This window comes from Pipra filicauda, unplaced genomic scaffold (assembly GCF_003945595.2).
Source record: "Pipra filicauda isolate LSUMZ 115617 unplaced genomic scaffold, ASM394559v2 scaffold70_size2993248_pilon, whole genome shotgun sequence".
NCBI classification, from domain to species: domain Eukaryota; kingdom Metazoa; phylum Chordata; class Aves; order Passeriformes; family Pipridae; genus Pipra; species Pipra filicauda.
The window spans coordinates 2,357,776-2,370,776 of record NW_024104876.1 but is presented as its reverse complement, the minus strand read 5'-3'; the positions used below and the strand labels follow the sequence as shown (position 1 = coordinate 2,370,776).

Genomic DNA, 13,001 nt, shown 5'->3' with positions numbered 1-13,001 from the left:
CTTGGCCACCCCTTTTCAGAGTCCATGAGCTGGAAACACATGCACAAGGTCAGGTGCTGCAGGATCACATCCGTCCTGCCAGGCAGTGCCTCTATGCATCAGTAAGGCCAACATGGAAAGCTCTACTGCTGAAGGAAAATGAGTATTGAGAAGAAAAGATACTTGGAGTATCTTTAGGAGCATGTCCTTTCTTCCAGCATAACTACTGCATCAGGATCACTGATATCCTTCAAGCACTCAAAGATAACTCCAGCTACAAGGACATCCCATTCCTGCTAACTCATCAGTGCAAGCTGATTTAGGGATTGATGTGCTTTCTCCATTGGAACGGAAGCACAGTTATCCAGAGGGGCTGTGATGCACTGAGGGAAGAGAAAATTGGCAGCTCCTGTTCCAGCAGAAAGTGCCAGGCCCCTTTGTGGAGATCCATGACCGTGCTCAAATGTGCCCTGACAGCAGACAGACAGAATATCCCCTGTGTTACTGAGCTTCCCTAGTTCAAGGTTCACTGTGTCCTTTGGCTAAGCCTTTAACAAGGGGTTTTTTTAACCTCCAGCATTTCATGCCCGTTTTATTCTCTTCCAGCCCAGAACACAACCTTGGCCTTCACTGAACTGAGTGTGATGCAAGGAGGTAAGAGGAGCTGCTTAAAGCCTTTGGAAGCCAACAGGGAATCTGCCACTGTCATCTCTTTGGATCAAGCCTCCACAGGCAGCAAACCCTCCTAGGTGTGCTGAGCATATACATATCATTTGTAGTGTCTGAGCTCTGGGGGAGTCTGGAACAAGTGAAGGTCACAATGTTCTCTGCATCTGCATGTGCCGTTTTGAGGACCTGTACCCTGGGGAGCTACTGGAAAAAGGTGGAATACCTTTGTGTCCTGCTGCACACAAGCTTCCTGACAGCTCCCATGGTCCCATGAGAGGCTCCAAAATCAGTGTCAAGGGAAACTGCAGGTGTGCTTTCCCCAGGAGAAGTGGGATGTACGTGGGAGAACGTTCTTTTCCGAGGAAAGTTCTCTTTGGCACACAGCCTGGGGGTATGATGGTGTCCTGGTATTTGCATGCTACAGCAATAGAACTCTGTCTGCACCTCACTTCTCCTCCTGCTTTGTTCCTCCATCTACAAAGTACCTTCTGCAAGCTTCAGACAAAATTCTGAAGCAGGATTGTTTCCCTCTGCCAAAGCCTAGTGGCTTCCAGGCAGATCAAAGCGGCCATCAGGCCGCCTCGAGGAGCTGTGGACATGACTAATCAAAGCTGGGGATGAGATAAAGCTATTTCCATGGCTGACTAGCAAAGATATCCCAGCACATGCTCAAAACTGAATGACTAAAACCATGCTTTGGTTCCAGCTCCCCATCAAAGGAAGACAGATTCCTGATGAAAACCGAAACGTTTAATCTTCGTGAACCTCTTTTCTGGGTAAGGTTTGACTTTGATTGCTGCAGGCACTGCTCCCTCAGTCATTGAGGAGATGGAGAGTTTGGAAACAGACCTGTTCCCAAATTGAGGACTGCAGGAATTCTACTGGAGGCTCAGCAGAGCATCTGGGCCAAAGTGTTTTCACCACTGTTTGCCTTCATTGTACCAAGCGCCCCATCAGTAGAGATAATGTTGCAGCTGTAAAACCTCCATGTACCTTAAGACACAAAGAACTTCCTTTTTCTCCAGTGGCTTTTGTCACACACGACTATTGCCTGGCTCTGCCCAGCCCCAGAGGTGACAGAACTAAACTCAAAGCTGTGCAGTAGAAGAGCAGAAGGAATAGGAACCCCAGCAACAACCTGTAACTTCTGTTTTTCTTGTTGGCCGGAAGACAGGAACTGACCCATCTATTTCTAAAGCTGGCATCCAGTCAGATCTTTATATCCACCTTGGGTCTCTCCAGCTTGCTTCCCAGCCTGTGGACACAAACTGCCCAGGCATTTCCTGTTCAAGGTGGTTTTTCAGTGTTGCAGCCAGCCAAGGCAGCCAGCGTGGGTTGCCTGGAGGTGGAGGGAAATTCTTCAGGCACTGCTCCCAGCACATGGAATAATGATTCCAAATTATGCTGGGCTCCTTTCCAAAGCGCTGTACCCGGTTCTGAGTAGAAATAGGACCTGATTGGACTCAGCTTTGTCAGTGTTATTGAAATAGAAAATTCTTCCATACACAGACCTGTATTCAAGAAACTTATCAGAGTGATGGGATTTTGTTTTCTTGGTCATCTTTATTGTCCTACTGGAACCCCATTACTGCTATTCTTCACCTTAGTTTAGCAAGACATTGGGTGTCTTCTCTTTGTGTCCAGTGTCCCTTGAAAGAGAAAACCCTGGAAAGCTTAGAGAGGTTCTCCTGGCTCCTGACCACGAACCAAAGAGCTAAAAGCACTCAGAAGCTTTAAAATAGCCACATTTTTATCTGTCTTTATGTGATGCACACAGGGCCAAGTCCTGCTCTCAAATATACACAATCCTAATCTTCACCACCCAGTGGGGAAACATCTGCTTTAGTCAAGGTTACGTTGTCCCAATGAAGGGCAGTCACTGCACGTAAGACTTTGAACTCCACTATCTGCCAAAGCCCAAACCCCGGACAAATACCCTGTGCAAACCCCACCAAGACAAACAAAAAGGCTGGTTTCCAGAAGGCAGAGCATTTGCAAAACCCAAGGAAACACTGGCTCTCATTGTTCCACCAAGCTTTGCTATGTCAAACATGTTACATGTAGGCGTAATCCCCTCCCAGCAGCCTGGCTACAGCACTGGTGGAAATACCAGAGGAGTGGTACGTGGCACAAATGGCAATGGTTTGGACCCAGGGGCAGCTCAGTGACATGATTTACCCTCTTTTTCCCCCCTGAATCTGGAGTGAAAGACAGGGAACAAAAGCATCTTTGCCAGTGATATCGCCAAGTCTGGAAGCATCTCAAGACGGAAAGCCAGTGGCAGTAGACCCGAAATCCTAAGATACAGTCACTATGTAAATGTTTTCAGTGTCATCCTGTATCCCAGTGATGGACAGTAACATCTCCTTTTGGCTGTGGGGATGGAGCATTATAAGCAAAAGATGTGGAAATCAGAACCCAAGGGTCCTAGGCTGAGTTTTGCTACTGAATCCCCTTCAGAGTGACAAGCTTCGTAATCCTCTCAGAGTTCCTACCACAGACTTGAGATATCTCTGGAAGCAACTCCATGGCCATGGAGCTCTGAGTGTGCAAAGGACACTTCAATGTGCTGGGTGTTTTTCTGGATCTTGGCCAATTTTCCTTGAACTTCCTGCTCTGCCACAGGCTCCCAGTGTGAATTTGGGGCCATGGGGCATCAGCATTTCTGTGACTTGCTCTCCCTAGAAGTAGATGGGAGATAAAGCCCTTCATCTATTGCACAGTAATGACACAAAAAAGGAACACCCCAAATATTGGAGAGAAGAGGCGGAAGACCAGATGTTCAGTGTAGCTGACTGGATGCATTTTACAAATGCCTTTCTAATCTTTAATCTAAGAAATTAGTAACTGAACAACAAATTTGTTGACAGACTGCCCTACAACAACCTCACATGCAAATCTCAGCCTCACAGCCATGTCTAATTCTTTGTTTCCAATAGGAAAAGGAGGAGAGGAAGCCTGTTCCCCTCAAAAGGAATACAGAAGTAGAAATGAGAAGAGGATTAAACAAATTGTTTGGCCTGAGAAAACAGAGCTAAGTGGAGAAGAGTCAGCCCATCTCAGAGTGCAGGATCAGGTTTTGGGTACAGCATCAAGTGAACAACTGCTGCTGCAGGAAACGGCACAGGCAACAGGTCACTTTATTGAGGGATATCATCTGCCCTGTCCTGCCTCTGCTTCAGCCTGAGCTGGGTGCCTTCCTATCTGTGTCTCTGCCATTTCTTTCTCCAAACACACTGTTCTCTTCCCTGCTCCCTCCCAAAGTGCTGTGTGCTCCTGGCAGCCGTGTCCAACCCACTGCCAAGTTCTGTTCAGGAACTCTTCTGTCTATATATAAAAGTATTCTCTGGCCCTTTCAGGTTGCACAGGGCCTGTAAGTGTCACAAACTATCACATCAAGCAAACATCATGAAACCAAGCCACAAAAGCAGAGACTGCAACAAGAATGAAATCAACAGATGCTTCCCTGGCAGCAACAAACCTATCCTCTTACAGGGCAGTTAGAGAAGGGTCATTTTAACAGAAAACAGAGCTGAGCTTGAATCTAAACATTCTTTTTTCTTTTGTCTTTTTACCCAGAAAACTGTGAGCAGGTTTATCCTCAACCACTCTGATGCGCCGGGCACCCGCAGGGATCACGGCAGCTTCGATGTAACCTGTGGCGACAGAGGAGAGGGGAGTGAGAGCAGACATTCCATATCTCCCTGTGGAAAACTCAACTCCAGGCTTGGGGACTGAGTGAGAAACATTGCAAATGGGATCCCTGAGCTGGCAGCCAAGTTTCAGTGCCATGACATGCGTGGCCCTGACTCACAATTCAGCCCGAGAAGAGGGAGAGAAACTCACAAGTGCTGCTCAGTTGTGACTCCAGGCTTGTGTTGGGCCTGATTTGATCTGCACCCTCTGAATCACCCTGGTTTTCCTGCAGGGATGCACAAGGACACTGTGAAGTGTCACTGTCAGGAGCAACACTACACAGAACAGACCCTTGAAATGAAGTTTCCAACAGATGCTCCTGTTTTCTCCTCAAAAAAACCCCCAACCCTAGTCAAGGTTGTGGTCAGTGTCAGGAAGGACTCACTTCCACAAAACATTTTCATGACACTAAAACTAAACAGTGAGAATTAGTGGAACAGATGGGGGGAAAATTGTTATCACATTTCAGCTTCATATAAAAATTCTGGAGGATACAATGGCAATGGTCTCCTTGGTATCAGGTTGCTGAATGGAATTCAACAGCTTAAATTTAATGCAACAACAGAGCTGAAGGTTTCCAAGGACTGACCACTGCTCACCTCTAAACAATTTTTCTAACAGCAACTCTAACTAACAGAATAACTGTAAGAATAATCAGGAGCTACAAGGAAATGTAGCCTATTTTCCCATGCTAAAAGACATGTGGAGTTACAGGCTTGTTCCATGGGGTGGAAGTGGTGCCTTTAAACTACAAAGCAGAGGAACACAGAGCCCATTTCAAAGGTCTGGGAGCCAGGCAGAGTTTTTCCATTGGCTTCATTGGATTTTGAATCAGTCCTCTGTAAATGACACTAATCTCATCACAACCATGACTTGATTCCTTCTAATTGGCCACCCAGTTTACTTTGCAGTGTATCACTTGGCACCTTTTGGGGGTTATTGCTGTCCCCTTTCTTTTAGATGTTAAGCAGCTTATTCTGTATGTTCCCTCAGCCCCTTTTCTGCTTTAAAGGGCTCTGTGAAACTGTTCTGTGTCAGTGATGCCTTTATGGGAATTGTGGGAAGTTCAGAGCCATGGGTTAGAGAAATGCTGGCATGAAGAGCAGTGACTCCTCTACATTCAGCAGTGTTTGGGGAGCTATTTTAGGGATGTAAGTGCAGCTGAAGGGCTGTGCTTCTGCTGTGCTGATACAGGGGGGTCTCAAAGGATGGTGACAGCCTTATGCATGTCAGGAGTAAGTGATTCTCTCACCATTGTGACATGGAGTGAGACAGATGAGGACTTTGGGTCTCAGGCTGTGGATTCACTTCCTGAATATTCACTTCCTGAATAAGGCTTGAGTTCTTGGGTTTCATCAGGTGCATTGGGCAGATGACTTGGGAAAGACACACTCCCTCTTGTTGTATCTGAATGACACTTTCATCTCACCCTTCAGCTCAGTTCTCTTTGCACTTGTTCCTCCTTACTTACTTCTCCCTTGACTCAGGATATCTCAGGAACAGCCAGTCATCCCTTGCAGGAAAACCAGAGAGAGGGGCAGCAGAGCTGCAAACCTTGTCTGTGCACAGAAGCCAGAGCAGTGGCTCTCCCAGCTGCTGTTACACACTGGGATTCACCAGGAAAAATCATTACTTCCAGGGCCAATTTTTTAAAGGTAATACCGAAATCTGCTATGAAATCAAAGCAAACAGATGTTGGGTTTTATTCTAGACATTGCCAGGAGTTGGTTTTTCAACAGCTGAGATACCAAGTTACAGTGAAACCTGAGTGTTTCAGATATCAAACATCCCCACTGCACCCCATGCACCTGCATAAAAACCCACCCAACCACCACCACCAGACATGAGCACACAGCAAAGGTGTGACCAGGGATGGTCTGTCAAAAGGGAGCAGCCCCTGAGACACATCTGAACACCCCTCTTAGCAAACCAGTTTGGAACATGCCCAAGTTTCAGGTAATTTAATGTACCTACTGGGGGACTATTAATTTACTTATTTATTTTTTAAGCCACATGCCAGATACAAACGCCCAGAGCTAAATCATGAAGGGGTTGGAGACAAAGTTACTGTGAATTTAGTGGAAGCCAGTCACTAACTTAGTGAACTTTGGATCCATCCCCTGACCCAGCAGCAGCCAGGAGTGTGTCACACTGCAGAGGTGAGTGAGCAGTGGAGCTGTGCTGCAGGCTCAGCTCGAGCCATAAATACACTCTCATTTCATCACTGTGCCATGAGAGAAACACCACGTGGAAAAGTTGATTTTCATGTTACTTTTTACAATAGTAAAGAGTGAAGTGTGTGCTATTAATAGTGTATTAGTTCTGGGGACTGTTTAGTTTGGTCTTATACCAGATTTTTCTCCTCATGTAATTTCTAATCCTGATTGATGGCTTTGGGGGGTTGTATTCACAGCTCCTGAACAAGAAAAAGCATATTGTGTTAACTCACTGAGACCACGTGGCACAAACCTGCCTGCTGACCTTCCCTCTCCTCTTAGAGAACTGCAAACTGCTTTGCAGCTGTATGATCCCACCTGTCCTTTCAGAGGTGAAGCAGAACTCTTGGGCATGTCCCCACTGGGAGCATCTTAACACTCTCATTCATTGCCTCCAGCAATACTGTGTGAGTTAGTGGTCAAATCCTACTGCAAACAGACTAAATATCATCCATGCAAATCTGCCACAGGAACACACTCGGGTCACTACCACCCCTCCACTCTGGTCCTGGGAGCTGGTGTGAGGCTTCTGGTCACAGATTCCTGATCTTTGAGATAACTGCACCTGGAAAACACCTCCAGTGTTTTCCAGGCACATTTTATTAAGCAAACTGTAACTGCAAATTGCCAGAAAGATTATCAAGTGTCAGCTAGAAAGACCAAAAAAAGTCTGAGAGTTGGCCCCAAGCCAAGGACTCTCAAAGCTCTGTCAGGTCTGAGGATAACTGTCTGCAAGGCAGGGGTTTGCAAGGTTGGGCTTAAAGCTCTGCTTTAAATGAGGAACTGGTTAAAGACTGACGAGATTTGGCAACTATCAGGCAGTATTTTTAGTAATTTCACCCATAAATCAGCCTGTTAAGATGAAGCTTTGAAAATACAACAGGAGAACTTCATTATTTGATAATTTATAGTGCTGTATGCAGTATACTCCACCTTGGGAACAGTTACTTTGGCACACACCAATCTTTCTGGATAATCTGCATTACATCAGTGTCTCAGGAATGTAAGACTGTGATTGAAGCAAATCCTAGATACAAATTATATGGTGTAACTCATATTAGGAGAGACACCAGAACAAAGAGGTGGCTTTGTCATCAAGGAGATTAATATGTGAACAGTGGCTACTGTATCTTCATTTAAATGCTGGAGAGATTTGCGAGAGGAAAGCAGCCCACACAGAAAAATCCATTGTTAGCCATTGTTATTACTCCCAGAAAGAACAGAAATTTAGTGTGAACTTCAGAATGTCACTGATCTGCTACAAAACTGTTCTTCTGGTCCACACTGCAATGAAAGACGGACTCTGAGGTAAAGGAAAAAGTATCCCATGGCTGGAAGTCCCAATCTCTGGGTACTGCACCTTCACATCCTATCCCTGTACACACCAAAATCAGGTGTGAGAAAGTCAACAGTGCTCACCCCACCACTAAACTTCCCAGAAAAAGTGCTTTGAACAAAGATCTCGGGGTAGAAGCCAAGGAAATCAGGCTGCCCTGCCTCCCTTCCAGCCATGGCCAGCACAGCTTTAGGAATATTTTAGGGATAAGCATCAGCTGGGCATGTCAGTCTCCATGACTCTTCCCACCTTGCACCTTTTGCTCAGTGCTATTTGTTGCAATGGAGTGAGAATTAGGTCTCTGTTGTCTAAACAGCTGTGATGATTCTCACTTGCTGTCAGCTTGAGAACAAATCCTCCCTCGGCACCTGAACCCTTCCAGCCATGGGACAGCTCGTTTGGAAGGAAACAATTTCACTGGAGAGCCATGGATAGATTTCAAAGCCTCCTACTATTGCTGTGAAGTTGGTTGCTGGGATTTCTAACTTGCATGTGCTGCTTAAACCCTTATAAGTTGATATATAAACTTATAACCCTCAGAGTTAGCCCTAGGGCTCTATTTTCTCATCATTTAGATGTAAACCCTATTGATAAAAAAAGACTTTTTTTGTGTGGGCTAAAGATGCTTGTAGCCAGCACTCCTATTCAAATTTCTTTCAAGTAAGTGTTGGACAAGCAGTATATACAATAAAAAGCCTGCTTTTCCACTATCTTAAAAAGAAAAATTGCCAGCAAAGATGTACTCCATCTTTCCCAAAATTACAACTGGCATATCTCACCTTATTAAGTTCTGCCATTAAAAAAAAAAAAAAATCCAAATATCTGTGGTCCTTCTTTTGAATCATAAGCAAACTAAAATCTTGATGTGGCTGAGAAAAATCAAGAGAGAGATGCAGGTCTCTGAGCAGCCAAGGCAGAAGATGAATCAGCTCCTCAACAGACACAAGCCAAAGAGCTGTCCTTCATTTCTAGGTGCCCTGAACAGTGGCAGGGTGACAGAGATGGACTTTAGAACAACTCTGTGTTTGTTTTTGAAAAATTATGTCACAGAAATAGGTACAGGGCAAGCTGCCAGTCAAAAGGAAACCTCAGTCTAAACAGTGCATTGAGCTGGGCTGCTGAGGACAGCCAGCTGCACACAAGTGTATGTGATGTTCAGCATCATAAATAAAGGCTTTTGACCTCCTCTCCAACAGAAAAAGGGAATCCATTTCCAGTTGGATCACCCTGGATCACAGGTGGTAAGATCTGAACTGTTGGACCTCCTATGAGGCACTTTGAACATTCCAATATCATCTCCCACCAGGGTGTCAGAACCTCTGGGACATTAAAGTCAGGAAAAAAAGAGAAATAGGCCTGGTTCTTTTTGCTGGGTTAATGAAAATTCGGCTTTCTTTCATGCAGGTTCTCTATAAGAAAAGGATCTGTACTTTGTATCTCTGACAAAGCAAGTGAAACAGTAAAAGGGCTTGAAGTTTATCCATGGCTTTTGATACCAAATTTCCCCAACTAATCCAACCAAAAGAAGACAAAGAACCAACACCAAAGGATGTCACCAACACCCACTGACACTGCAAACAGCATTCAAGTATCTTACATGAGAAACACTTGGGAACAGCCTTTGCCTTTGCCATCACACATGTGGAAACCTTCTTACAATGACTATTGGTTACTGAGAAACAGAAAGGGGTTGGCAGGGGTTATGTTCAGGTCACAGGGCTCCACAACATCATTTGCAACCCCAGGGCACAGAGGGACTGACCCTGCAGAGCTGCTGAGCATCTGGCCCAGGGGCGGCAGCTGCAATTCCCCGAGCAGGTACCATCCAAAACAACCACTGTCCTGATGCTTGAGGTCTGTTCTCTTCTGAAATCTTAAATTGGGGTGTTGGCCTTAACTTGGATTGCAGGAGGTTCGTAGGGATTTGCAATCATTTACACATCCAACCTTGGATCTGTTACCACAGAATATTGTGGGTTCTCCTTTGCCCCAGCTTCTGTCAAATGTTTGCATATATTTGCTTAACTGTCAATTTAAAGAAAAAAGGCAATTTTTTCTTAAATAACTTTGTGTTCACTTGTGATACCCCAGACCCAGCCCTGGAGCTCTGCCTACTGCATGAGATTCAGTGAGTTCACCTGAGGACCTGATTCTGCAAAACAGCAGTGTGTGAATAGAAACTGATGGGAGTAAACATTAAATTTAATTACCTCTCAAATTAAACTAAAAAAAAATAATCAAAATATCCAATAAATGTTTATGAGATTATAATGGCAAGAAACCTAATTATCTTCTAGATAACGTGAGATGGGTAAAGGTGGAAACATTGCACTGACAAAGCAACATTTTGAAAGGTTTGTGATTCTGAGATGATCAGCAAAGAATCCAAATGCCTGAACACTATCCCTGAGCCAGTCAGGAATCCCTTCTGACTGGGCTCCAGGGCTCTGGGGGTGAAAGCTCCTGCAGTGTCCTGGCAGCCAGTTAAGGCTCAAACTGTTCTGTTCCAACAGCCTTGTAAAGTCACCACCCTGGAGCAGCCTGTCGAGCTGGAAACGGGAGCAACCTCCTGGCAGTGACCCAGAAATTTCTTAGTTATCTGCACAAGATGTTTTGTGGACTCATTGGGAAAGATAAAAGATAGTTTCTCTTCAGGAGCATGTAAGAAGTTCATGAAAGCTCTACAGTCTGCTACAGAAATGTAGCTTTTTTTTTCAATAGAAACATGAAAATTTTCCCACCATTTGCATCAAATGTAAATGCCTTGACATAAGTAGGTGGAAAATAACTGGGACAAAAGAGTCAAAGGCACTAATGGAAGCCATTCAACAGGTTGGCCAAGCAATGCCACAGCACAAATATGCTCCAGAGAGATGTGGTGCAGGGGGAAATCCTACCTGCAGCTCAGAGGAGGAGCCAGATCCCAGCTGGCTCCAGAGGTAATGAGGAGGAGGATGCAGAGGAAGAGGTCAACAAACAAATCAGAGCCTCAGACCTCAGTGCTGAAACCTCAATTAAAGGAAGCTGCTGAGCACTGGTGCTGCTTTGGTGACCAAACAGAATTGAGTGTGTGTTTAAAGAGGATCTTTATGTGCTTTGTGGAACTTAGTCCTCGAGTAGCACGTGTTGAATGTGGCAATTCTGTATCTACTGAATGTGAAATAATTTTTTTTCTGGAAAATTCCCTCCTCTTGGAGCAGCTTGCAAGTTCTGAAGGTGGCTTTCCCTGCCTTTGGCTGATTAGGATGAGTGATAACAGGTTTCTCAGAAGTGCAATAGAGAAACCCTGGAACAAAGACTAATTCAAACACCAAGCTGTACATACATTAATGTTTAACAAGAGAGGGAAATGTCTTAACTCCAAGTGGAAGCTCCTGTATCCTATACTGGATACTATTCCTGGCAGGGAATCAGTAAAAACATTCAGAGGGGAGTGCTCTTTCCTTTAGCTGAGATATCCTGATTATAACATGAATCATGTACAACATGCAACATGCATCATTCTGAGCTCCCAAAGAGCTCCAAGACGGTGCTGAAATCCAACCTCCCTCCCACTGGAGAAGACACTGTGATTTCGTCTCTTACTTAAAATCATCAGCACCAGTAGCACTGAAAATGAGAAACACAGCTTCATCCTGAATCTCAGACAGAGGCAATGCCTGGTGTGTGAATAAGAAGCAGGCAGGGCATCACATTTGAAGTGAGCTGTGTTTTGGGTTGTGTTCGTTGTGTGTTCACCGGAGCAGACGAGTCCAATGCTATCCAAGAAAAGCTGTTACTACCACTCTAACTCCCCTCTGAGGGTTTACTCACCCATCCCCTTGGTGTGGTTGAAGTCTCCTTTCACCACCTTGCAGGTTTTCCCATCCCCACTGCAGATTCCACAGCGATCCTCCTTGGCAGCCGAGCCAATGATTCCATCGCAGCCGATTTTCTGGTGACAACAACCAGAGGGTCCCCGTTATTTTGTTTGCAAGGTTAGAGCAGATCTAAACACCGAGGTCAAGACTAAGATTGACATCTGACTGAAAGCCTGAATGGGAAGGAAACACTGTGAGTCAGGGGAGCTGGAACGGTGGTGAGTTGGTTATTCAGCAGCTCCCTCCTCTAACACTCAGAGCAGGAACTTTGATTTAGATTTAACTGGAGAGAGTCTCACAAACACTAGTTATTCCAGGTATCATCACAGATTTCATACTATCCCACTCTAACTTCCTTCAAACTCAACAGTTTCAAGTTTGTAAAGCAATTTCCATCTGAGGAGCTCAAAGACATCCCAGAGAAATGGACCACAGAGAGAAGAGAAAAATGTGATCTCCTCAAATGAGAATTAACCCAAGTAATAAATATCCTGGTCATAGCCCTTCAATGCACAAAAATGCAGAGTAATTACAATTCCACTGAATGAGCTCTGTTTTGGATGGGGATCTTAACAGGAAAGGTAACATTCAGTTCTCTTTACACTTCTGCAATACCTGAAAAAAGAGCTCATTAATCAGATGGCTCAAAATACCTGCAATGCAAGAGCAGTTCAATGGAAGCAGGTCAGGTTCATATTTGGCCAATTCATACCATAAAATTGCTTACACAATTATGAAATTTTCCATGTGCTTGCACTGTAGTAAGCATAGACATTTGATTGTAAAACAAATAATAAATTCTAACAATTTCACTTCATTTTAAATGGTATTTTCATCATTTTGTACACCTACCTAAACTTCTTCCAATAAAAACCTGAAGTTTTGCTTCCACAGATGGGAATTCCTAGAATAGTCACAGTATTCTCCCTGTACCTATCGGGATTATCACCATAATATTCCTTATTCACAAAGCATTTGCAGGTTACAATGGTGAACATTCCACATCTGTAGATCTTGATGTTGACAAGACTTATTGTCATTAATCTACATGAATTGTATTCTGTCCATGTAAGACCCTCTAAAGAATCAGCAATTCCCTCTTTATTCATAAATTTCTCCTGAAATAAGAGTTGTCATTATGCAAATTATTAGCAGCAATTGCAGTATTAAAAATGAGTTAAAGTTTTATTCTGTGCAGATAAACAGTTTCTTGGCAAATGAATTAGCAGGACTGTCACTAATAAG

General features: G+C 44.4%; 1 protein-coding gene across 1 annotated transcript in view; it reads right to left on the bottom strand.

Annotated features, from left to right (window-relative positions):
• The window catches only part of ADAMTS17 (ADAM metallopeptidase with thrombospondin type 1 motif 17), a 165,563-nt gene that overhangs the window by 43,591 nt on the left and 108,971 nt on the right, over positions 1-13,001 (bottom strand). The window contains exons 15-16 of the mRNA XM_027714826.2: positions 11,710-11,830; positions 4,224-4,304 (exon numbers count right to left, since the gene is read on the bottom strand). Coding sequence (XP_027570627.1) covers positions 4,224-4,304; positions 11,710-11,830 — 202 coding nt within the window. The remainder of the gene's footprint in view (positions 1-4,223; positions 4,305-11,709; positions 11,831-13,001) is intronic.